The sequence below is a fragment of the Microcebus murinus genome, chromosome 1 (assembly GCF_040939455.1).
Source record: "Microcebus murinus isolate Inina chromosome 1, M.murinus_Inina_mat1.0, whole genome shotgun sequence".
NCBI classification, from domain to species: Eukaryota; Metazoa; Chordata; class Mammalia; order Primates; family Cheirogaleidae; genus Microcebus; species Microcebus murinus.
In genome coordinates, this window is record NC_134104.1 from 156889548 (window position 1) to 156915354 (window position 25807).

The 25807-nt window shown below is 51.6% G+C and overlaps 2 protein-coding genes across 2 annotated transcripts; one reads left to right on the plus strand and one right to left on the minus strand.

Moving 5' to 3' along the window:
• The first annotated feature begins 1720 nt into the window (after positions 1-1720).
• Positions 1721-13923, plus strand: GRM2 (glutamate metabotropic receptor 2). Its single transcript, XM_076008161.1, has 5 exons — positions 1721-4077; positions 6469-7306; positions 9435-10510; positions 11996-12176; positions 12420-13923. The coding sequence occupies exons 1-5, from the start codon at positions 3628-3630 to the stop codon at positions 12491-12493; spliced, it is 2619 nt and encodes an 872-aa protein (XP_075864276.1). The 5' UTR covers positions 1721-3627; the 3' UTR covers positions 12494-13923.
• A 7047-nt stretch (positions 13924-20970) lies between these two features.
• On the minus strand, positions 20971-21662 carry IQCF6 (IQ motif containing F6). Its single transcript, XM_012771658.3, has 2 exons — positions 21603-21662; positions 20971-21398 (listed from the first exon to the last, which is right to left on the minus strand). Exons 1-2 carry the CDS (start codon positions 21648-21650, stop codon positions 21030-21032), a joined length of 417 nt encoding a protein of 138 aa, XP_012627112.1. The 5' UTR covers positions 21651-21662; the 3' UTR covers positions 20971-21029.
• Between the last annotated feature and the right edge of the window lie 4145 nt (positions 21663-25807).

The window sequence follows — 25807 nt, forward strand, 5'->3', positions numbered from 1 at the left end:
CATGTCCACATGTACAACTGTGTATGTAAGGTTGGGTTTGTGTCCGTGTCTGTGTGCACAGCAGGGATTGGTGGCTGCATGGCTGTGTGTAACTGCATGTCCATGTGCTGCAGTGGGACTGTGCAGCTTGCTTGCTGCAGGCACTGTAATGGGCTTCTTGGGCTGGTACTGTGTGTAGCTGTATCTTTAAATCCCTTTCTTTTTTGAGGCTGACTTGGTGAGTGGGCTGGGATAGCTGTGTGATTCCTCTCACCTCAGCACCCTCCTGCTGTCAACCCCCTGCTCCAGAGCCTGGGCCCATCGCTCACCTGCCCCAGGGAGCAGTTGTGAGCCAGCCCGAGAGGGTGAGAGCAGCCGGTGGCAGAGCTGGAGCTGGAAGACAGCACGTCTGTCTCCCCAGCCTTGTCTGACAGCTCTGAACCCTCATCCTGCTGCCACCTTGTCTCCCATTAGTGATTGGGTTTGTGTTTGTTTGGGTTTGATGTGTCTGTTTTGTTTCAAAGCTGCATTTTTTCCGAAGCAGTGGGGCACTGGGTTTCTGTGTCCAGGGAAAAGCTTGTCCTTGGCCCCCTCCCCAACTGCCACACACAGGTGGGGGTGTGTGCCTGAGGGGCCTGGAGCTGGCATGTTCTTCAGCATGTGTCTGAACTGGCCTTGCTTCTACTGCCACCTGTGGAAGAAAGGGCAGTGCCAGTGGAGCCTTGTCAGCATGTGTACCTGTTGGGGGCAGATAGCACAGGCCCTCACATCCTCCCCAGATCCTTCAGCATAGTCTGGCACTGCAGCTTATTCACCACCCCCTACCCAGGGGTGTCCTTCCCTATCTTGCTGTGGGAGGGAAGAGTCAAGAGCATCTTCTCAGAGCTGTCTTCCCTCTGCTCGGGCTCCAGCTCTCGCTCCTCCTACGCAGCAGCCAATTCGAGGAGCCTTTCCCTAGCCCCCTCCCCTCCCAGATCCCCTTGCCAGCCCCAGCGTGTCCCTCAGGGTTGACCCTAGTCCCTGGTTCTGCAACCTCTGTCTCCCATAGGTTGGTATCTCTTTGCCATAAATACCCTTTGCACATGGGAGTGGGGATTAGTGATTGGGGTAGCAGCTTTAAGGTCATCTAAGGAAGGAAGGCTCCATCCTCTTCTGACCTCCTCCTTCCCCCAGTCTTTTACTCCTGGTGACTCAGGCCCAAGCTATCATGTGGGGCTGAAGACACATTCCCCCACCTCAGGCCTGGCAGTGAAGCAAGCTGAAGTTGCTGGGTGGGGAGAAGGAATGAACACCTGTCTCCCACTGGCCCCTTTACCTCTCCTCTGAGACTTCAGGGGCCAGCTCTTCCGCGCTCTCAGACGGGAACCCATAGCACCATGTACCTCTCGGGCTCAATGACCTTACCCCCGCCTTCCTGCTCTCTGGTACCACAGTCTGGTTATGGGGCGAAGAGGGCCACGAGGCGGCTGCCCCGGCGGCGCAGAGGGAGAGCGCCGGGGATTCAGCACCGCGAAGCGGACAGCTCTGGGCCCGGTGGTCCCGAGAAAAGCAGCAGCAGCTGCAGGCCAGGGGCGAGGAGCGGTGCGGTGCCTGGAGGGAGGCGGAGGCCGGGTTGGGAGCCGGAGACCCGGAGTGGGGAGGCACGGAGGAGGGGCCGGGGGCGGGCCGGGCCGGGGGCGGGGCGGGCAGCGATTGAAAGCGGCTGGGCGAGCTGGCGGGCGCAGAGCGCAGAGCCAGCGAGCGAGCGAGCGGGAGCCCCAGCCCGGCGCCGCGCTCCACTCCGATTCTCTCCGCGCCAGAGCCGGGCGCGCCAGGTAGGGTGAGCCGTGGTGCCACGGCCACTGCCAACCTTTTCCGCCCTGACCCCACGTCCCGGTGCTCCGCGGGCCCTCGAGTTTTGGGGAGCCCGGGCCCGGGCGTCCAGACGGCGCTCTCTGTGAGCTCCGGGAAGCGGGAAGACAGCCCCAGGCATCCCACCTTTCTTTCCCAGAGAACACACGCCCTGCATCGCGCTCCCCCGTTCCTCCTGCTCTGGCGTCCTCTGGTCCTTCTTTCTGTCTGTGCCTCTGTCTTTGTCTCAGCCTTTCGGGCTTGCTTGCTCCCTGCCCAGATTTTGTGGCCCAGGCCCCTGGCTGCCCTACTCTTGGGTTCTGTCCCCTTCCCTGCCTCTGAGCTTCTGTTCAGCCTCCCCTGTGGGAGGCTTGTGGTCTTGACTAGTTTTGGCCTGTGCCCTCCTCTGGGCCCCTGTCCCCATTTGTGTTGGTCTTTAACCCTGTTTCTCTCCTGTTTGCCTGGTCGAGCTGCTGCTTTTTTGGGTCCCCACAGTATCTTAGTCCCCCTGCCATGGCACCAGTGGGGGACAAGCTCTGAGGAGCCGAGGAGGCAAAGTGAGGAGCCCCAGCCTTACTGGCCAGGACATGGGGTCCTTGAACTAGTTGCTGCCCTTCTTCAGCCTCAGTTTCCTTTCCTGTTCTGAGGAGCGATGTGTATTCCTCTCTCGGCCTTTCCAAGCCTGCGTGATTGTAAGAGCCTGTGTGTGGGGTGTTTGAGAAGGTAACTGGGGCACGGATGACAGGATGCAGAGTAGAAAAGGGAGGGAGGGGTCTCTGAGTGTCAGGGCCAGGGTGGACAGGGCCCCAAAGCTGATGATGGAGAGACTGGAAATGGTGATTTTCTCTGCTGGGGTTGGAGTGAAGAGAAAACGGAGGCACAAAGTCTCCAACAGCATTCTACGTAGAGCTAGGGAGTCCAAAACTCTCACTAGCAGCACTGTTTGGAGACTGTCCCCATCCCTGACACACACATATGCTCACATCTACTTGCCTGGTTGACTTAGGACCTAGGGCCACTTGGGTACCCTCCCTGGGGCCAGCCATTTCACCTTGCTGTCACTCCCAGGGCTTAGGGTCTGTATTCCTTCCTCAGTCAGGACACTGGGAAAGGCTAGGACCAGAGGCTAGGACCCTTGGGTGTTCACCTGGGCTTCAGTCTCCCCAGGGGTTGGAGGCTGTTCTTAGAGACTCTTCCCTGTCTCTTCCCTGGTGGGTCCTCAGACAGCAGCGCCCCCTCTCGGGAAATCCAAGGCTCAGGATGGGAACTGGGCCTCTGTGTTTGTGATTCTGATATGGCCTCTGTTGCAAAGGTATTGACCTCAGGGTCCCGTGAGGTTTGTGCAAGTCTTGGACACCTTTTGTTTACTAGATGTTGAAGGCTAGATGTTGGTTGTGGTCTCCTGTCTTCTGCCTGTGCCCTCACTCCTTGCCTCCCTCCCCCACTGCTGAGTTTGGTAGGGGTACAGGGCCCATCTCCAGCCCAGATCAGGGAAGGGCTGAGAGATAGGCCCAGGGGTGTCCCAGGAGCTTCTCAGCCTTGTTAGTGACACCACCCCCTCCCTGGTTCCTGAGTACCTGGGAAACAGGTGTGGGAGAAGGAGGAGGCAAAGTCAAAAGGGGAAGCTGCTCCCAGGTTCCACTTCTCCCCGTCTGTTTGTCCGTCTCTCTATCTCTCTGCAGGAGCTGGGTCCTTTCTCATCTCTCTTCTTGTCTGTCCTTTCCTGGTCCCTGTTTCCTCCTCTCTTTGCCTTTGCTGCTTCTACCCTCATCCCCTGGAGACCCAGGTCTGCTGGACCCATCCATCCCCTTTGGGGCCATGGGATCGCTGCTTGGGCTCCTGTCTCTGCTGCTGCTGTGGGGTGCTGTGGCTGACGGCCCAGCCAAGAAGGTGCTGACCGTGGAGGGGGACCTGGTGCTGGGTGGGCTGTTCCCAGTGCACCAGAAGGGTGGCCCAGCAGAGGATTGCGGTCCTGTCAATGAGCACCGTGGCATCCAGCGCCTGGAGGCCATGCTTTTTGCACTGGACCGCATCAACCGCGACCCGCACCTGCTGCCTGGTGTGCGCTTGGGTGCTCACATCCTCGACAGCTGCTCCAAGGACACACACGCCCTGGAGCAGGCGCTGGACTTTGTGCGTGCCTCACTCAGCCGTGGTGCCGATGGCTCACGCCACATCTGCCCTGACGGTTCTTATGCCACCCACGGTGATGCTCCCACTGCTATCACTGGTGTCATTGGTGGCTCCTACAGTGACGTCTCCATCCAGGTATGTGGAGGCTGCCTAAATGGGGAGTGGGGAGGGAGGCCAGAGGTGGCGACCCAGAATTCCCACTTAGCAGGGGCTCCTGAGCTGACATGCATTGGAAGAAGAACTAGAAGCTTTCTTTTAGTGGTGTTTTTACAGAATACTAAGAAAGTACCCTTGTCACATAATGGGGCTGCTTTTTAGAGATTGCAAGAGAAACACCCCACTCCCGCCACATGTACCCCTGATTTTAAACAATGCTGAGAGACTTAAATAGCCAGGCCTCTGGAGTCAGCCCTCTGGATTTGAATCCTGGTTCCCCTGCTTACTAACTGCATGACGCTGGGCAGGTTATTTCTCTTTCTGTGTCATAGTTTCCTCCTTTCTACTTTTAGGTTTGTAGTGGAAATTACTGAGGTGATAAATACAAAGCATGTATTAAAGGGTCTAGCAAGTCATAAAGGCATAGTCAATATTAGCTGCTCTTATTATTAACCTAGTTTACAGATGAGAAAACCAAGGCTCAGAGAGAGGCATGTCACAAGTCAAGGCAGTGGCAGAGGAGAAGTATGAAATCAGGGCTGTTAGCCAACGGCGCCCTGATCTGTCAGATCATGTCTCCCTGGATCGGAGAGGGGAGGACAGAGAGAAGCTAGGAGTGGCCAGGAAGAGAAACAGGAGGAAGAGAAGGGGGCAGGGGAGAGGGTGTCCTAGGGTCTTCAGGGAGTGCAGGATTTGAGGTGGTGGGAAGGTGGGGAATCAGTGTCCCCCTCACCTGCTGCTGTCCCACAAGGGACCAGCAGAGGGTGCCCTGTTGCTCAACTTCTGAGAAGGTGCTGACCCCGCTGATGTCCCTCTTCTGCTCGTTGGGTTGTGCCCAGCCGTGATCTTCCCCCTCTCTGACTGGCTCCCACTTTTCACCGGGCTTGACAAGTGCCCAGCATATGCTGCTGGAAGATGAGGCCAGAAATAGGATTGGGGCTGGGGGACATAAGGGAGCCTCGGCTGGGGCCCCAGCTTCCTTTAGGAGGCTGGCTGATGGCATTGCCCTCAGGGATAGGGCCAGGACCCCAACCTGGAATGCTAGTTTAGAAGAAATGAAGCAGACACGGGAATCTGAACCGTGGAATCAGCTTCTGGCCTGGGGTGGGGAGGCCTGACCACTCTGCACTGCTAGGAGTGGATTATCTGTCCTGTTACTCCCTGCTACTAGAGGTAGCTAGGCAGCAGTGTGGACAGGTGTGGCTGTGCCAGCACCTACATCTGCAGCCCTGGCTGGGGGCAGAGATGGGTGGGCAGCCTCCTACCTGCTGACTTCCTCAGGAGCCTCTGGGGTACTTTCCCGGTGTGGCTTTCTACTGTTCCCTTCAGGGTCCCATGCATTTATGTCTAGGAGCCCAGTTACCTCCTTGCCATCCTGAGCTGCCTGCCTCCTGGAGCAGGGCCCACACCTCAGCATCGGTCTGCTTTTCCCTTGTCCTGGTCAACACAAGGCCTAGCCCTGTATCCTTAGGCCATGCCTGCCTGTGAGTGACCCTCCCCATTCCTTGCCCTCTCTCTTGCCCATGTCCCTACCATCTTCCATATGCCAGGCACTGTGGCTTCCCAGGCATTACCATTTTTATCTGCTCAGCAGCCTTGTAAGGCGGAGATGTGAGAGTGAGGCTCAGGGAGGTCTGCCAACTCCAGGGACACAAAGAAAGGGTAGGAGTGGGCATGGCACCCTAGATGGTCAGAGTTGCAGCCTGTGTCCAGTTGCAATACAGGACTTAGCCGTCTCCTGTGGAATGTGAGCCATGCTCTGCTTTCACCTACTCACCCACTACCAGGTCCTTGGCCAGGCTCCACTGCGTGGGCAGGCCTCAGGAACTGGAAGGTGGGAGATGGGGTACTGATGCAGTCAGTGGTAGAGCAGGGAACCCTGTTTATTTCAGGCTCAGGCATCCTTGAAGACTAAGCCTTGGGCTACCAGGGCCATGGGAGCCTCAGATATGGGTCTTTCTTCCTGGGGAAGCTTTTCACTTCTTTCTCCATCATCCCATCAGGATTGACTCTGGGAAGGGTTACTTGCCCCCAAACAAGTAGAGAGCCAGAGAGTATCCAGATGCCATCTAGTGCCTCCCTCTGCCCCAGGCCTTCCCTTGGCTTCCCTCCCATGTGTCTGAAGAGGGACAGCAGAGGAGATTAGCTGTGACTCAGTACTATGGTGCCTGGGCCCAGCGTCTTCTCTCTCCCAGCATTTGGGAAAGAGTAGAAAACTCCCTGCCCCAGGGGAAAACGCATCAAGTCAGGATGCAGGCCTTTTGCTGAACTTGTAGATAATTGACATAAATGTCTGCTAGCTATGGGGGATGCATCCGTCTCTAGTGTTCAGCTTGGCCTCTGATCTTTCCCTCTCCACCCCTCCCCCAGGTGGCCAACCTCCTGCGACTATTTCAGATCCCACAGATCAGCTACGCCTCCACCAGTGCCAAGCTGAGTGACAAGTCCCGCTATGACTACTTTGCCCGCACAGTGCCCCCTGACTTCTTCCAAGCCAAGGCCATGGCTGAGATTCTCCGCTTCTTCAACTGGACCTACGTGTCCACGGTGGCATCTGAGGGTGACTATGGTGAGACAGGCATCGAGGCCTTTGAGCTGGAGGCCCGTGCCCGCAACATCTGCGTTGCCACCTCGGAAAAAGTGGGCCGCGCCATGAGCCGTGTGGCCTTTGAGGGAGTCGTGCGAGCCTTGCTGCAGAAGCCCAGTGCCCGCGTGGCTGTCCTGTTCACCCGTTCTGAGGATGCCCGTGAGCTGCTTGCTGCCTCCCAGCGCCTCAACGCCAGCTTCACCTGGGTGGCCAGTGACGGCTGGGGGGCCCTGGAGAGCGTGGTGGCAGGCAGCGAGGGGGCCGCTGAGGGCGCCATCACCATCGAGCTGGCCTCCTACCCCATTGGAGACTTTGCCTCCTATTTCCAGAGCCTAGACCCCTGGAACAACACCCGGAACCCCTGGTTCCGCGAGTTCTGGGAGCAGAGGTTCCGCTGCAGCTTCCGGCAGCGAGACTGCGCGGCCCACTCTCTGCGGTCTGTGCCCTTTGAGCAGGAGTCCAAGATCATGTTTGTGGTCAACGCGGTGTATGCCATGGCCCACGCGCTGCACAACATGCACCGTGCTCTCTGCCCCAACGCCACTCGCCTCTGTGACGCAATGCGGCCAGTCAACGGGCGCCGCCTCTACAAGGACTTTGTGCTCAATGTCAAGTTTGATGGTAATGGTTCTGGCTAGTGTTCATCAGCCTGCTGGCTCCCAGAGGATGAGGGGAGCAGGTTCCACTACTGGGTTGCACAAGTCGGCTAAGAAAACATAGCATAATGAAAGTAAAGCACTCGCTGGGGTCTGGTGTCAGAGCCAGGACACAGACAGCTAGGCAGAGAGGACTCCAGCTGGAGCCAGGACTGAGGCTCCACTTTCGGAGATCCTCCCAGAGAGTAGACCTCTGGCCTGGTCCTGCCACTGCGAGGGGCTATGGCTCCTGCTTGGGCCTTGTCTTCTATTTCCTCTTTCCTTATCTTACTGGGTGTGGAGACCAGAGGACCTTAAGCCCATTCTCAGGCAACAATGACAGTCAGAATCAGGGTGGGTTGAGGGTGGGCATCAGGATGACATTGTATATACAGGAAAAATGCCTTTTCTTGTTTTTTTGTTTTGTTTTATTTTTTGTTTTTTTGAGTCTCGCTTTGTTGCCCAGGCTAGACTGAGTGCCGTGGCGTCAGCCTAGCTCACAGCAACCTCAAACTCCTGGGCTCAAGCAATCCTCCTGCTGCAGCCTCCCAAGTAGCTGGGACTACAGGCATGCGCCACCATGCCCGGCTAATTTTTTCTATATATATTAGTTGGCCAATTAATTTCTTTCTATTTATAGTAGAGATGGGGTCTCGCTCTTGCTCAGGCTGGTTTTGAACTCCTGACCTTGAGCAATCCACCCGCCTTGGCCTCCCAGAGTGCTAGGATAACGGGCGTGAGCTACCGCGCCTGGCCTATTTTTTTGTTTTTTAAATTTAGAGACAGGATCTTGCTATGTTGCCCAGGCTGGAGTGCAGTGGCTACAGTGGCTATTTACAGGCGTGATCATAGCCAACTACAGCCTCAACGTCCTGGGCTCAAGCGATCCTCCTGCCTCAGCCTCCTGAGTAGCTGGGACTGCAGACATGCCATTGTGCCTGGCTTCGGGAAAATTTCTATTCCCAATCTTAAATTTTCTACTCAAAGTGACCAAAGTCTCCTGAAATCAAAAGTTATTTTAGTAAAAGTACCAGTTTTAAGAAAAATCAGTGCTTCAGAATCATCACCATGCTTTAGGAAGAATCACTGAGGAACAGTGAGAGAGGACGCCAGAGCTGATAGGCTGGCCCAGGGTTAAGATGAGCAGTAACTCCAACAGGATTGGCCTTCAGAATCATGCTGAGTCAGGATTGGGTCTGGGGTCCAGTTGGGTTGATGGAAAAAAAACAAGGCTAAATTCAGCCTGCTGGCCCTGAATGGAATGTATGGTAGGGCTGGAGTCGGATTTTGAGAACTTTGAGGCTGGGTGGAAAGAGTAGAGGATTGTGGGGAGTGGGGGGAGGAACGTGGGTTTGAATCTAGGCTTCACCATTCACTCACAGGCCCTTATGCGGGTCCTCTGCTTGGTCAAACCCCGATTTCTCCCTGGGACCAGGGATGGCTGTAGTCCAGGCTTCTAGCCTGGCCGGCTGGGAGATGCAAGGTTCACAAGTGAGGGAGAGTGAGGATGGAGAGTAGAGGTGATTTTTGAGCTGCTGAGCATATTCTGGTGAATGGCAGTAGTTGCAGGTGACCACTGAGGTTGGGGTTCAGTTTGTACTGGGATGAGTGTTAGGGCTGGTGGGGACTAAAGCTGGGGTGGTTGTTGATAGGATTAGTGGGACTAGGATGGGACTTGAAACTGGATGTAGATTTTGGGTCTCTGTGTTAAGTCTAGGGAGAGGGCTGTGGTGAGCATTATGATAAAGTTGGGGTTTGGGGCCTGGGTTGGAAAGTGTTGGATCCTATGTCTAAGGCTGAGTTGGGGAGTCATGGTTGGGGAATTGGTGTGGGCATTATGTTTGTGGAGATGCCTGGGCCTCCAGGCTGGGATTACGTTTGGGATTTAGGCTTGGGGGTTGATGTTGCAGTTTAGGGTAAGAATTTGTTGGGATCTCTCATCTAGAAAAATGGCTGGGGTCCAGACAGGCTCTAGTGTTAGGGTAAGGCAAGGTTTAGGAGGGCTAATGCTGGCCTTCGCTCTGGAGTTTGGGTTCCATGTGAGGGTGGGGGCTGAGGTCATATGAGGATAACCCACCAGTCCAACCTTCTCTTCTTTCCCTCCTCCGCCCCAGCCCCCTTCCGACCAGCAGACACTCACAGTGAGGTCCGCTTTGACCGCTTTGGTGACGGTATTGGGCGCTACAACATCTTCACCTATCTGCGGGCAGGCAGCGGGCGCTATCGCTACCAGAAGGTGGGATACTGGGCTGAAGGCCTGACCTTGGACACCAGCCTCATCCCATGGGCCTCACCCTCGGCCGGTCCCCTGCCCGCCTCTCGCTGCAGTGAGCCCTGCCTCCAGCACGAGGTGAAGAGTGTGCAGCCAGGCGAGGTCTGCTGCTGGCTCTGCATTCCGTGCCAGCCCTATGAGTACCGGCTGGACGAGTTCACCTGCGCCGACTGCGGCCTGGGCTACTGGCCCAATGCCAGCCTGACTGGCTGCTATGAGCTGCCCCAGGAGTACATTCGCTGGGGCGATGCTTGGGCCATAGGACCTGTCACCATCGCCTGCCTGGGTGCCCTGGCCACCCTCTTTGTGCTGGGTGTCTTTGTGCGGCATAATGCCACGCCAGTGGTTAAGGCCTCGGGTCGGGAGCTCTGCTACATCCTGCTGGGTGGTGTCTTCCTCTGCTACTGCATGACCTTCATCTTCATTGCCAAGCCATCCACAGCAGTGTGCACCTTGCGGCGCCTCGGTTTGGGCACTGCCTTCTCTGTCTGCTACTCAGCCCTGCTCACCAAGACCAACCGCATTGCGCGCATCTTCGGCGGGGCCCGGGAGGGTGCCCAGCGGCCACGCTTCATCAGCCCCGCCTCACAGGTGGCCATCTGCCTGGCACTTATCTCAGGCCAGCTGCTCATCGTGGCTGCCTGGCTGGTGGTGGAGGCACCGGGCACAGGCAAGGAGACAGCCCCTGAGCGGCGGGAGGTGGTGACATTGCGCTGCAACCACCGTGATGCAAGCATGCTGGGCTCACTGGCCTACAACGTGCTCCTCATTGCGCTCTGCACGCTCTATGCCTTCAAGACCCGCAAGTGCCCCGAGAACTTCAATGAGGCTAAGTTCATTGGCTTCACCATGTACACCACCTGCATCATCTGGCTGGCATTCCTGCCCATCTTCTACGTCACCTCCAGCGACTACCGGGTGAGCCACCTGCCACAGAGGGGGGAAGGAGTAGGACACCATATCCTCTGTTTTCTGGTGTCTTATTTAATCTACTGATAACTCAGAGACTCCAAAAGGAGTTAAATGTGCACTCAGAGGCCCACAGCTTGTGTGGACCCTAGGAGAAGGTGGGAGGGCAGAGTGGGGCCTGGGGAGATGGCCAGGGAGGAGGGGAACTTGAGTTAGAGAACTGAGATTTCAGGACTTGGATGTCAACTGCCCTGCCCCACTGAGAGGTTGGCTGCAGCAGGGGTTGAGAGATGAAGCCTGGGAAGGGAGTAAAAGTGAAGCAAAGGGGGTAGGGGAAGGAGGTCCGGGGTGTAGGGTTGAGAAAGGTTAAAGCAGGTGAAAATGTACCCCAGTTGGTGGCTTCCAAGCACACTTGGTTCCAGCTGGCACTGAGTGTCTGAGTGGGTCTCCCCAGCTCCAAGGGACAATGGCTACTTCAGATGAGGTGGTCAGGGAAGGCATCTCTGGGGAGGTGACAGACGAGCTGAGCTCTGAATGATCAGAAGATCATCTTGGTTAATCCTCATTACTCTGGAGTAAGCTCCATGGCTTTCCCATTTTACAGATGAAGAAACAGACTCAGGGAGGTTCAATCTCTTGCCCAAGGTCCCAGCCTAAGAGCACAGAGCAGGGTCTGAACTGCAGGAAAATTGAGTGAAAGCCCTGGAAAAGGCCCTTTCCCAAGGACAGAGGTGTGGTGGTGCAGTGCCGTGGGCCAGGGACTGCTGGGCTTGGCTGCTCTGCTTGCACCTGCTGGGCCACCTGCTTGAGTGGTGGAGACCAGGGCTGGGGAGGGAATCTGCTCTGACTCCCCCTGCATTTGCATATGATTTGCATTGGCATGCCAATCATAGGCAGCTACAGACTCACCTGGGACATAGTACCCACACATGCATGCTCCCGCACACACTTGTACACAAACACACATATACCTGCACACATGCAGATACACACATACACCATATCTCCACATGGACACACACTTGCATGCACACACACTCCCTGGCACACCTGGTACACACATTTCCCTGCCTACACACATATCCATACTCATGCATCACATACTCACACCTGCACACTTATACTCACACATGTACACACTTAACCTAAGACATACACCCACACAGATATACACACATCTACATGCACACACTCCAGACCTGCACCGCTCGACACATGCACACACCCCATGCGTACATGCACCCTTGCATGCCCACCCCCTCAGCTGGACCTCTGATCTCCCTGGGAAAATGGTCCACTGAGGCTGCCCCTAGGGCTGTGCCCAATCTTCCTAGGAATCCTTTGGGACATGGCACATGGATCGCGGCCCAGGGCTGGATGCTATGGTCTCCCCAACCCTTTCCCCACAGCCCAAGCGGGGAGTCTGGGGGCAGGCCCAGGCCTTTGGGAGAGACTCACCCTGACCCGCGCCTGCTCGCCCACTCACCCCTGCAGGTGCAGACCACTACCATGTGCGTGTCGGTCAGCCTCAGCGGTTCTGTGGTGCTTGGCTGCCTCTTCGCGCCCAAGCTGCACATCATCCTCTTCCAGCCTCAGAAGAATGTGGTTAGCCACCGGGCACCCACCAGCCGCTTTGGCAGTGCCGCTGCCAGGGCTGGCTCCAGCCTTGGCCAAGGTTAGCATCCTGAGCTCCCCTTTTCACCTGTACCCTCTCTCCCCACCCCAGCTCCTCAGACACGGGGGCCACTCCTCAGGCTGCTGAGATTTCTTGTCTGGGGCTGGAGTACCCCCAGATGACATGACAGGAGAGGTAGGGAGAGAAGGGGTGATGCTTCCCTCCCCAACTCTGCTTCCCTTGCTGCCTGCCCTCCGTGGAAGGCCTAAGGGTCAGTCCCAACCTCCAGCTTCCTTTTCCTAGGGTCTGGCTCCCAGTTTGTCCCCACCGTTTGCAATGGCCGTGAGGTGGTGGACTCGACAACATCATCGCTTTGAAGACCCGACACTCCTGCCCTGACATGGCTGCTCCCTGGAACCCAGCGCAGACCGGCGTGCAGGGCCAGGAGGAAGTTGGCTGGAGCACTGCAATAATGCCCGTCCCATGTTCGCCCCCAAAGTCACTTACCCACCTTCTTGCCCTAACCCTTCAGAGTCAGAAGTCAGGGGCCTTGGCCAGGGAGCCTCTGCAATGACCACCAACTGCCCTTGCAGCTGTGTCCCGTCCTTGCCAGCCCCAGGGCTCAGAGGGAAGCCAGTCGGGATCCACTCTGCCCTGGAGCGGGGTGGATGAGGTCTGCAGGCCCCAATCCTGATCAGCAAAGGTGCTTCCAGCCCAGCTCCTCCCCCATTCTAGGGCCTTTTTTATTTTTTATATAAGTTACTCTGGGATAGGGAGGGTGGTTATTGTGGGGGCCGTTCCTCCCTCTGCACAGTAGTTTGTCCTGTGGTTTATTTTGTATTACCTGTAAATAAAGTATCTTTATTTAAAAAAAAAAAATCACTCTTTGCCCTGGACCTGGGGAGGCCCCTCACACCCTCCCCAGCCTCCCAACCTTCATCTTGCTAGTGTTTGTTGACTCTGCTTTGTGCACGATTCTAGGGCCTGCCAACCACCAAGACAGACCCAGCCTTGCCTGGAGGGGAGATGGAAAAGGAATAAATTATGTTCCCTTAAAAGGAGCCACTGCAGACTGGCCCAGGCACTCCTGGGCTGAGGGCAGGAGGTTCAGATGGACAGGCTCCTCTGGCTCCCTGGGGGAGAGGTTTCCCTGGGGATCCGGCCTCCAGGACAGTGTGGGTGATGGGCCAGGAGGCGCAGCTGACCCCGGGAACAGCAGGCTTTCCATGGCTGGCCTGCCTGGCATTTGCAAGAGCTGTTGTCTGTATGGAGCCAGGCTGAGCGTTTGGTGCAGGGAACAGGAGGCATGTTCATGGGATCTGGCACACATGGTGCCAGAACGAGCTGTGGCAAGCAAGGGTGAAGCAGGGAGGGCAAGGGAGGGGCAGTTGGAGAGGCCATTTGCTGTCAGACCCGGTAAGAAGTCAGGAAAGGGAGCCTTTTTCCAGTCCCCAGTGGAGCTCTGGCCTGGTGGATGGGTCGCAGAGCCCAGTGCCCTTGGGCACCTCCTGCATTTGCTGTTGGGGTTCACCAGCAGAGGGCGCCAAGATACATGGCAAAGGCCTGGCAACAGCTGCCTTCACGTGGCCGAGGGCACCCAGTACCCAACCGGAAGAACATGGCAGCCTTGCGGGAGCCCTGAGACTGCTGGAGCTCCGAGGGACAAGGTCCTGTTATAGGGGACGTGCAGGCCAGGGACACTAGCTATCTTTGAGTGAGCTCGTTTGCATCCACAGGCTGGCAAGGCTGTGAAAATTTGGGTTTACAATTTGAAAAATAGAAACAGAAAAATGAAAAAAAGAGAGTTGTAGGCATGGCTTCTACTTTCCAGCCAACATCTGGGATGGAGGGATGACAAATAAAATACAGAATGCCCTGTTACATTTGAATATCATAGGCAATGAATTATGAATGCTTTTTTAGTATAAATACATCCCACACAATATTTGGGACATACTTATGCTAAGATTTTTTGTTGTTTATCTGACATTCAGGTTTAACTGGACAGCCTGTATTTTTATCTGCTAATTTTGGCACCCCTATTGGGGTGACCTCTATTCTAGCTCCCTGGCCCAGAATAACACAGGCCTTGGTGTGACCCCCAGTGACCTGGCACCAGGGCACTACACCCATGGGACCTGCAGCACCAGACCCCCTTCCCGTTATAGCCTTTTCTGGGTCTCCCTGAGAAACTGCACCCAGGGAACGTTTGCTCATCCTTCCCGGCACCTGGAATCAGGATGGGGCTCTGGTCCCCTCGCACCCAAAAAGCAACACTTCTTCACATGGCTCAGGAGTATTTTCCTTAAAATGTGAAACAATAACAGCAACAAAAACAAGTAGTAATGAACATGGCTCACAGCTAAAAAGGTACAAAGGGTATTTGGTGAAGAATCTCCTTCTATCCCTGCCACCCATCTTGAGGGGAGAACCAGAGGCCTGGGGGTCAGGGCAGCAGTGCAGGAAGTGGGCAAGGAATTCCTAAGGACCACCCGCATGTCTGCCTGCCACACCCCTTTCCTCCACTTGCCCCCTCAATTCTCTCCCCTGCACTTGTGAGAGTGGCTCCTTGTTTTTTGTCCTGTTCTCTCAGCAGCTCCAAATCTCAATCCACAGTCCTCACCCCCGTATGCCATGTCCCCTCCCACCTGCCCTTACAGTGCTGTGGGCAGCGAGTCTAGGCCTTCAACTCTCAGCCTTACTACACGTCACTGAGACCAGGCCCTACCAGTGCCCCCCACCTCGAGTCCTCCTCCCAGTCCCGAGTGCCTGGGTTTATGTCTCTGGATCTCCTCCACCCTAGTACCACGGTCCATGTCCCACACAGCCCTGACCCCTCTGCCTGAGAAAGTGATAGGGGCATAAGGGTCGTTTGGGGGTCTGCTTATGTTAGACTTGGAGTCCTCAAAGGCAAGCCCTGCCCCTTCTGGGCACTGAGGACCAGAGACATCCAGCATTTGGGGTTCTCTCCCACCCCAGGGAGCTACCCCTCATGGTGCATTGACTGTCCACCACCGTTACTAACAGGTTGCTTTGCTTGGGTTGCCAGAGTTTACACCAGGGCGCGGTGTTTCTCCTGTGGCTTTGTTCAAAGACCCCCTGAGCCGTACTTCCATCCTGTCACCAGTGCCTTGCATTCCCTGCAAAACTGCAGGGCAGCTGCCGGTCTGTCTGGGTGGGCCTGGCTCTGTCTTACTTAACCACGAGTCCTAGCAGCTTGGGTGAGGGTGGTTCAGGCCACTCTGCTCTCAGCTCTCCCCATCTTGGCACGGCCTGGGGGGAGGAGAGGAACAGTCATGTCACAAGGGCAGCTCCAGAGAGGCATGGCTTCTCTCATTTGGGCCCTGTCCAGGAGCAGAGCCTTGAGATAGAACATTGAAATCCAAGAGGAAGTCGATGATGTATTGGGCAGAGGTGCTGAGAACAAAAGGTGGAGCTGATGGGTGGCACAGAGCCGAGAATAACATTCAAGCTCTGTCATACCCAGATCCTGAGGCTGCCCACGGCTGCATTCAGGCCGGCGCTCTCCTGCCATTGCCCCGGCCCAGCCTGGCAGCTGGCCCTGCTCTCCGCACGGGGCGGGGGCTGTGGGAGGGATAAGAGGAAAGAAGGACCACAGAGGGGCCCAAGGCCATCTAAACATGTCCCCACTCCCAGTTCCAGCAGAGAAAAGGAAGGAACCCACCCCTCCTGCCCCCAGGGGCTAGGGGTGGGGGCGTTAAGCACTGAGATGAGACATTCTCAGCCTGGAGGAGGGAGGCCAGATGTGGGGAAAGCAGGGGGAGGAGAAAGTGGGGTATGTGTGCGAGGGGGGTGAACAGGGAGAGAAGTGGGAAATGGAGGAGACTGGGGGAGGGTATGGGGGCAGGAGCAGGAAAGTGAAACATGGAAGCTTTAAACCCTGAGGGCTGTTGCCAGGATGCCAGTTTTTTAAAAAGCAAAATTACTTTATTCGTTCTGTGAAAACAGTATATGCTCCCTCCAAACAGTTTCAGCATTGCAGAAAAGTACAAAAAGAAAATAAAAGTATTACCTCAAGTTTCATCATTCAAATATAGCCGTCATTAACATTTCTGGTACAGCATCCTCGACATATTTCTATGCATTTTTACAGATAGAACGAGAGATAGAAATACTTTCATAAAAATGGGATCATACCATATGTCTATTTTTTTAGAGAAGATTTAATTATACTTGACTCTAATTGAAGAAAATGAATCAGAAGTAAAACTGAAGACATTCTTGAACTTTACATACATTTATTCACCACAAGATATTTCCTCCCTGAAAGATCCCTCCAAGTTTAAGAAAAGGGGTGCTGGTGCCAACACACCTGTGCCTGGCCTTGGACTGCAGAGTGCATGGCCTGTCATTTACACATGGCAGCCACACTCAACCCCATATGGCAGTGAGCAGGCGCGGTGTTTAAGCACACTTGTGGAGGGATGGGCCTTTGAAGCCATCTACTCTGCTATTTTCATGGACATTACTTCTCTCCTGATTTTTTTCTAGAAACTTTATAATTTTACATTTAGGTCTTTGGTCCTTCTCAATTTTTTTTTTTTTTTTTTTTAGAGATGGGGTCTTGCTGTGTTGCCCAGGCTGGACTCCAACTGCTGGCTCACATCTTCCCACCTCACCTTCTCAAGTAGTTGGGATTACAGGAGCACATCAAATTAATTTTTGTTTGTGAGATAGGGGTCAATATTATGTTTTACTCATCTGGCTATTCAGTTGTTCCAGCACTGTTTGTCAAAAAGACTCTCTTTCCTCCCACTGATTTATATTGGTACCCTTGCCTTAAATCAGTTGACCATAAATGGGTGGGTCTATTTCTGGATTCTATTGTGTCTCATTGATTTGTTTGTTTATCCTAATAAGCACCACATTGTCTTAATTACTGTAGCTTTATAGTAAATCTTGAGATTAGGAAGGGCAAGCCCTCCAACTTTATGGTGGTTTTTTTTTTCCAAGATTGTCTTGGTTGTTCTAGGTCCTTTGTATTTTAATATAAATTTTAGATTTAGCTTTTCAAGTTTTAAAAAATAAATCTTCTGGAATTTTAGGGGGGCATTGTATTAAATATATATACCAATTTGTGGAAAATTATAATCTTAACAGTATTGTCATTTGATTCATGAATTTGGCATATCTTTTCATTTATTTTAGTCTTTCTAATTTCCCTAAGTGAAGTTTTGTGGTTTCAGCGTCTTAGGCATTTGATTTTTTTGATGCTATTGGAGATAATATTATTGAAGTATCATTTCATTTTCCAGTTGTTTGTTCCTAGTATATAAAAATACAATTAGGCTGGGCGTGGAGGCTCATGCCTCTAATCCTAGCACTCTGGGAGGTTGAGGTGGGTGGATCGCTCAAGGTCAGGAGTTCAAAACCAGCCTGAGCAAGAGCAAGACCCTGTCTCTACTAAAAATAGAAAGAAATTAATTGTCCAACTAAAAATATATAGATAAAATTAGCCGGGCATGGTGGTGCATGCCTGTAGTCCCAGCTACTCAGGAGGCTGAGGCAGAAGGATCGCTTGAGCCCAGGAGTTTGAGGTTGCTGTGAGCTAGGCTGATGCCACGGCACTCTAGCCTGGGCAACAGAGTGAGACTCTGTCTCAAAAAAAAAAAAATACAATTGATTTTTAAAATTGTAGTAAATTATACATAACATAAAATTTACTATTTTAGCTAGTTTTCATCACCTCACACAGTTTTTTTTTTCTTGGTAGTGAGAACATTTATGATATTTCTTAGCAATATTCAGGTATACGTGATTGTTAACTACAATCACCATGATGTATAGCAGATCTCCAGAACTTATTTATTTTGTCTAACTAAAACTTTGTATCCTTGACCAATATCTTCTCCAGGCCCTGGCAACCACCTTTCTACTCTTTGCTTCTATGAGTTTTGACTTTCTTAGATCTCTCATATAAATAAGATCATGTAATATTTGTCTTTCTGTGCCTGGCTTACTTCACTTAGCATAATGTCTTCCAGGTTCATTCGTATTGTTGCAAATGGCAGAATTTATTTCTTTTTAAAGGCTGAATAATATTATATTACGTATATGAATAGGATACAGAAAATATCATATATATTTTATATATATGAATAGGATATATACATAGGAATATAGGATATATATATATACACACATATATATGGTGAGTGATGCTGCAATAAACATGGGGGTGTAGGTATTCTTTCAAGATACTGATTTAATTTCTTTTTGGATATATGCCAAGAAGTGGCTTGCTACCAAGAGTGTGTAAGGGATCTCTTTTCTCCATATCTTTGCCAACACTTCTTGTCTTTTATCTTTCTGATAATAACTATTCTAGGTCAGGCGCGGTGGCTCATGCCTATAACCCTAGCACTCTGGGAGGCTGAGTCAGGAGGATTGTTTGAGCTCAGGAGTTCGAGACCAGCCTGAGCAAGAGCGAGACCCTGTCTCCACTAAAAAATAAGAAATAAAAAAAAAATAGAAATAAATTATCTGGACAACTAAAAATGTATAGAAAAAATTAGCCGGGCATGGTGGTGCATGTCTGTAATCCCAGCTACTCAGGAGGCTGAGGCAGCAGGATTGCTTGAGCCCAGGGGTTTGAGATTGCTATGAGCTAGGCTGACGCCATGGCACTCTAGCCCTGGGCAACAGAATGAGACTCTGTCTCAGAAAGAAAAAAGAGAGAAAAGTAGCTATGCTAACAGGTGTGATGTTTTCATTTGCATCCCCCTGATGATTAGTGATGTTGAGCACCTTCTCATATAAATTTTGTCTCTTTGTATGTCTCCATTTGAGAAATGTCTATTCATGTCTTTTGCTCATTTTTTTTTTTTTTTTTTTGAGACAGTCTCACTCTGTTGCCCGGGCTAAAGTGCCATGGCATCAGCCTAGCTCACAGCAACCTCAAACTCCTGGGCTCAAGAGATCCTCCTGCCCCAGCCTCCCAAGTAGCTGGGACTACAGGCACGCATCACCATGCCTGACTAATTTTTCTATATACTTTTAGTTGGCCAATTAATTTCTTTCTTTTTTTAGTAGAGACGGGCTCTTGGTCTTGCTCAGGCTGGTTTTGAACTCCTGACCTTGAGTGATCCACGTGCCTCGGCCTCCCAGAGTGCTAGGATTACAGGCGTGAGCCACCTCCCCTGGCCTCACTTAGCATTCTTAACTCATCAGTGAGCAGAATGCCTTGACGACCTTGAGTCTGCTGTGCTTAGCTTGGAATTCTGCAGGACCAGCCCCAGTGGGGCTCACAGGCCAGCCGGGAAGGGCTTAACTCAGCAGTTCCAAACCATGGCCACACATCAGAATCCTGCTACCCAGGCCTCACATCAGCCCAATTAAAGCAGAATCTCTGGGTGGGTCCAGACAGCCGTATTTTTTAGTGTCCTGGGGGATTCCAATGTCCCATGTAGGTTGAGAATCACAGACTTAAACCCTTGCCAGGTCAGATTTTAAATGCCCCTCACTGCTGGGGTAGCACCTATGGGGTTCAGCCATCATGATCAGCTGCAGACCTACCAGGCTCACACCACTTACTGCTGTGACTTAGGGGAGGCGAGAGCTGTGTCTGAGCTCCCAGAGGGAGGTCTCTTGGAAGCGAGGGATTCAGTCAGAGAGTCCAGGTACCTGCCTGCATCGCTGCCACCTGAAGCTACTAGAAGTGTTGGGTGACTGACTGAACCTGAACCCTCATATCTGCTACAGCGTTTATGGAGACCCATCCCCTAACACACACACACACACACACACACACACACACACACACACACACACACACACGGGCTTGGGGCTAGGGAAAGCCTCACCCAGCTGCAAGGCATGCAGACCCCTGGCCCCTGCACAGCCCCACTGGTCCTCCCACCCCCGTGTGCAGGGCCCACCACAGAAAGACCCTGGGGAGGGTCGCTGACCTCACTCAGACCTCTTGAGGGAGGTTCAGACACCAACGTCTGAGGGACACAGGGTGACAGTGAGGGACCTTGGGCATGGGTGACAAAGCAGAGACCCTGAGAGACCACGAGAGAGATGGTTGAGCCATAGATGCCAAGGCAGAGGGAGACTCAGCCCAGCGGAGGCCGCGCACCCACCCGAGGCAGGCCCAGCAGAGGGCGTGGCAGCCTGGGGGCCGGACGGGTGGACAGGGAAGGGGGAGGGGCAGGAGGGAGCAGCAAGCTGCTTCTGAGGATATGGCTGGTCTAGAGGCCAGTATGCCCAAACCGATGACTTCCAATGGCAGAGGGACAGCCCTACATAGCCCTAGTCCTCTGCCTGCCACCCGCCCCCAACCCCACCCCTCATCCTTTCTGCGCTCCTCCCCTGCCTGGTTCCTGGCCCAGAGGGGAGGGAAGCCTTGTTCAGCCCCAGGGGAGGCAGGCGGCAGGCACAGCTGCTGCCCCTCAGGTCCTGCTCTGGCCTTCCCCAGGGACAGGCTCTGGCTGGCTCCCTTCCCTCTCTCCCCTCACTCTGCACCCCCTACCTCCCTGGCTGCCTGGAGGCGCAGTGCCTGTCCTGCTGTCGCTCAGCTGAGGTGCCCTGTCCGCCTGGCTCCCTGCCGAGCACCGTGCTGCCCGGAGGCCTGGCGAGCACAGGCCTGTGGAGTCCTGGCCTTCCCAGCTGGCCCTGGCTGCAGCCAGACTCTCTGGTGCCCCACTCTGAAAGGAGATGCCTAGGCAGGGGCTCAGAAAAATAAAGCCCAGTGCCAACTCCCACTGTGGAACGGGCTGAAATCAGAGTGACTGAGGTGCCCCGGGGACAGGGGTTCCGGGCTGCACCAGGGAATGTTTCTGGGTGGAAGGCAGGAGAGTTAAGGGCTGAGCCCTCTTCCATGGGGCAAGTCTGTGGTCAGTAAGTACTTTATTGGGAGAGAGATCCAGCCTCCTTGGCTCTGCCAGCACCCTAGGCCATGAGGATTTCGATGTCGAGCTCCAGCCGGCTGGCTCTGACCTCATAGCGGCCCCGGATCAGGCCCCGGGTTTGGCTGGCATGCCAGCGCCAGTGAGACTGGATGACGCAGGCCGCTTGGCGTGCCTGGAGGAACCGTCTGCGGGCCTGCCACATTCGAACCTGTGCCTGCACCTTCACCACTGCCCACTCCTGGCAGGTGTAGAGTCTTAGTGCCAGGCGCCGTCTCTGCTCCAACATCTTGGCCTGCATCGACCTCCACCAGCACTGGATGACCCATGCCCTGAGTGCTGCGTGCAGTAACGTCCGGCGCACCAGGTTGCCACGCCACCATGACTGAATCTTTATGGCTGCCTTCTCTAACTGATTGGGGGAAAGGAAGAAGACGCAGGCGCTCAGTGGCACACCGTGACATTCCTATCCCCACCTGCAGTCTTGGGAGGAAGGGGGCCTGGCCCAGGTGGCCCTGCCCTCTTGTGTCTAGTCATCTTATCTCCAACCCCCAGTCACCTCTAGACACTGCCCATTATCCGCTGGGCAGGTCCCTCCTGTAAGGGCCTTACTCACATTTTGTGTGGCCATGGTCCTGGGCTGTAGAATCCACTCATCTGTCATTTAGGCCACCCTAGTCTTTAGCCCCGCCCCCAACTGTTAGTCACACCTCATCATTGGACTCCGCCCACCTGCACACAGCCTCCACCTCATCAGGTGCTGTCTGCCCGCATTTTAAGCACGTTCGTCTCTCTTCTCTTGCTTACATCTCCTTCTGGACTGACCAGTCACTTCATGTATTGATTTCCGTCATTTGGGGGGCCTACCATTACCTCTTGCCTTCAGTCTGTTTCTCAGACCCAGTGGCATTTCAGTTCCTCCTGGGGGCAGTGAAGAGATTCACACAACTTATCTCCAAGGACGGGGTTTTACTTTAAGGCTACTCATAGCCTGCGTGGATTTCCTGAAGCTAAAGTGTTAGGGCTCCTGGCAGGGCCCTGAGCAACGTGTGCACAGAATGGTATGTTTTTGAGTAAAATTTGTGAAAGCAAGATGCTTCAGCTGCAATTGGAGAGTAACTTTGAATCTTTTCCGTCTGACTCCCTCTGTCACTCTCCTCCTGTTGCGTGGTGTGGAATGCCGGTCTCTTCTGGGATGTGACTAGGGGGGCGCTGAGTGCGGATAGACTCACTTCGAGTTTAACAGCAGAGATTCAGGTGGTTCACAGTCACCTTAGGGAAGAGACAAGTTTTTGCTGGCCATTCCGCAGTTGCTGGGCTCACTCACCTGTGCCATAGCTAGCACAAAGGTGAGGGACAGAAGTGGTGCTACCATGATGAAAACATGTCCTACAGTGCCTGGCACCAGAACTATGTGGGCAGGGGAGGGAAAGTAAGTTTGAAAAGTATGGAACCAGAAACTAGTCTGTAGAAAATTCTTCCTGTTATCAGACACGTAAAAGTGCAAGTGGAAGATTTCTATTCTCGTTGATGCCTGACTAAAACTGAAGTTCTCTTTCGTCAGGAATATATTTGACAATGCAATAATGCAATTATAATGCAATATCATATTTTTCTTCTTTTTTAATGGGAATTTTTTGAAATCGAATTTTTCTGAATCTCTGTGATTGTAAGGCACAAACCAGTGGAACTACTATGAACAGTGTGGAAACTGGCATGACAAATCAAGTTTGATGCACACCAGTGTGAGTAATAAACAGATTTCTATAGAAAATGAGAGTGTAAAATCATATGAAAAAGCACTCAAAGCTAATGTAGCTAAAAAATGTAGGAAAAACATTTTAGAGGTGGGTCAATTAATTAATATAAACATTATGTTATGTTTGAGATATTTCATTTTTTAAGACCCCCCCAGAGATATTTATCGACTTAAAAACATTTGTAATTTGTTGTGATTTCTTTTCTCATCTTAAATAAATACTCAATTTTACATCTGTAATATTGGATGCTTTTTTCATAAAGCAGTCTTTCCAAATGATATAAGCTTCAGGGCCCACGAAACCTGGAGCTGCTCTGCCATGCTGTAAGAATGCGACTGTGCAGCCAGACCTCCTGGGAGCTCACAAGAGCTGTGTTTCCAGGATTCAGAATTAGCACTGGCACTGCAGACTCAGGTGATGCGGAGATGCTGGGAGTCCTTTGGGATCTGGAAGGCCGCTCTGGCTCTGGCTTTAGCATACATTCATTGTTCATTTTTCTGCATGAGCAATTCCTGGGTGCCACAGCTCGTAGGGCCATGTATGATACCATAGATGGCTCCTGTTCATGTGTATTCAAGGCTCCCGCTGCCTTGTACCATTGTTATGGTGCTGTTCATCTGGATGTCTTACGGGTTCTGGCCATGCTATCAACCCAGCAACCTCTTTGCATCATGTTTAACCCTTTGCACTCGCTTGCTTTTTTCTCATCATCCACTCGACATTATCCACACTCGACATCCGAGTGCAAAGGGTTAAAGTCCTCAAAAGAGTGGATTCTATTACTTCCTTGAATGATCGTTAATCTGAGTGAGCAGAGAGCACTGGTACCAGCCATCTCAAAGGCCTTCATCTCTGTATTAAATTGTCAGTCCTTGTGTCAGACACCCACTGCTGCAGAAGGGATCACTTAGAAGGGGGCTATAGGCGTGGCCATTGTTTGGGGGCTCAGCCCATTCAGGCCAGGTTGCCTGGGTCAAGATGCCACATGCCACAGTTCCTCCTTGGGGATCTCTCCCCTCTCCCGCTCTGGCTTGGTGACAGTTGCCATAATTTCCTGGCTTTGTCTTTTTCTTGGATGTCCCTGGAAAAACCTGCCCACCCCCTTTATGTTCACAGTTTTGCAATTGCTCACAAAGTAGCAGCAAATGGGGTTGGGGTTAAGATGATTCTTACTGTTTTCACACACCACAATCCCTGGTCTCTATTTCCTTAGTGCTCCCTCCCCAGATTCCTGTTCTCTTCTTTTTGCTTCTTGCTTCTTCTTCTTCTTGCTTTTTTCCCCCCTGATTATAAGTATAGTGCCTGTCCATTGATGAAATTTCAATGTGCAGAAACATATGAGGTGGAAAGGGAATTTACCATGAAATTTGCACATATTGGCTTAAATTTTTCTGTTAAAATAATTTATTTTTTGAAAATGTATAGATTGTTGCAAAAAAGAAGAAAGACAGAAAAGAAAAAAAATAATTATTTAAAAAGGAAACAAAAAAGAAAAAATAACATAAAAATAATTTATTTTTAAATAAATAAAACATAAATATATTCTTATAAAAATTCATACATTTCAAACCAAAATTTCCCTCAAGGTTTCTTCCCCTGCACTACTCCTCCTCCTGGCTTGGAGGGTATCTCAGACACTCAGGTATACGTTTATAGATGCAGTACCTCTCTGTAGCTAAAAAATTATATAATGCTGTTTTGTGTGTTTCTATGTATCTTTTTTATCAATTGAAGTAAATCTCATAACATAAAATGACCATTTTAACCATTTTAAATTCAGTGTCCAATTCACTGTACAATTCAATGGCTTTTAGTACGTTTACTATGTTCTACAACTATCACCACTATCTAATACCAATTTCTAATTTTATCTAATTTCAAAAAGAAACCTTGTATCCATTAAGCAGTCACTCCACATTACCTTTTTCCCACCAGACCCTGGAAATCACTAATCTGCTTTTAGTCTCTGGATTTGCCTGTTCCGGACATTTCACATAAATGGAATCATACAATATATGATCTTTTGCGTTTGGCTTCTTTTACTTAGCATAATAATGTTTTCAGGTTTAATCTATGTTGTAGCATTCCTTGTTATGGCTGAATAATATTTCACTGTATGGATGTATCACATTTCGTCCATATATTCATCAGTTGATGGGAACTTGAGTTGCTTCTACTCTGGCGATAGTGAAGAGTGCAGCTATGAATATTCATGTATGAGTATTTGTTTGGACACCGGACACCTGATTTCAATTCTTTTGGATAAATACCTAGGAGTGAAATTGCTTGGCTGTGTGGTAATTCTGTGTCTGATTCTTTGAGGAACCACAAAACTGTTTTTCATCCAGTTGAAGCATTTTATATTTCCACCAATCTCTGCAACCTTCCTATCACTTGTTATTTTCTGTTTTTTTAAAAAAAATTATAGTCATCCTAATGGGTATGAAGTGGTATCTCATTGTGATTATGACTTTCATTTCCTTAAGACTAATGATGTTGAGCATATTTTTATGTGGTTGTTGGCTATTTGTGTATCTTTTTTGGAGAAATGTCTATTCAAGTCCTTTGCTCACTTTTTAATTGGCTTATTTGTCTTTTTGTTGTTGAGTTATAAGAATTCTTTATATATTCTGGACACCAAACCTTTATCAGATATATGATTTGAAAATATTTTCTCTATTTTGTAGGTCATCTTTTACTTTCTTCATAATGTTCTTTGATGCACAAAAGTTTTTAATTTTGATGAAGTTCAATTTACCTATTTACCTATTTTTCCTTTGTGGCTTGTGCTTTGGTGTCATAGCTAAGAATCCATTGCCAAACCCAAGGTCATGAAGATTTACCTCTGTGTCTTATTCTAAGGGTTTTATAGCTTTATCTATTACTTTACTCTATCTATTACTTGGATCAATTTTGTATATGTTGTGAGGTAAAAATCCAACTTCATTCTTCTTCATGGAATTATTCAGTTGTCCCAGCACCTGTATTGAAGAAAATATTCTTTTCCTCAAGTCTTGGTACTATCGTTGAAAATCAATTAAACATAGATGTATGGTTTATT

Coding starts and splice junctions, on each gene's coding strand:
- GRM2 (XM_076008161.1), top strand. CDS start 3,628: ATGGGATCGCTGCTTGGGCTCCTGTCTCTGCTGCTGCTGTGGGGTGCT. Junction 4,078..6,468: donor ACAGTGACGTCTCCATCCAG/GTATGTGGAGGC, acceptor CCCCTCCCCCAG/GTGGCCAACCTCCTGCGACT. Junction 10,511..11,995: donor TCACCTCCAGCGACTACCGG/GTGAGCCACCTG, acceptor TCACCCCTGCAG/GTGCAGACCACTACCATGTG.
- IQCF6 (XM_012771658.3), bottom strand. CDS start 21,650: ATGACAGATGAGTGGATTCTACAGCCCAGGACCATGGCCACACAAAAT. Junction 21,399..21,602: donor GGACCATGGCCACACAAAAT/GTGAGTAAGGCC, acceptor TCCCCCAATCAG/TTAGAGAAGGCAGCCATAAA.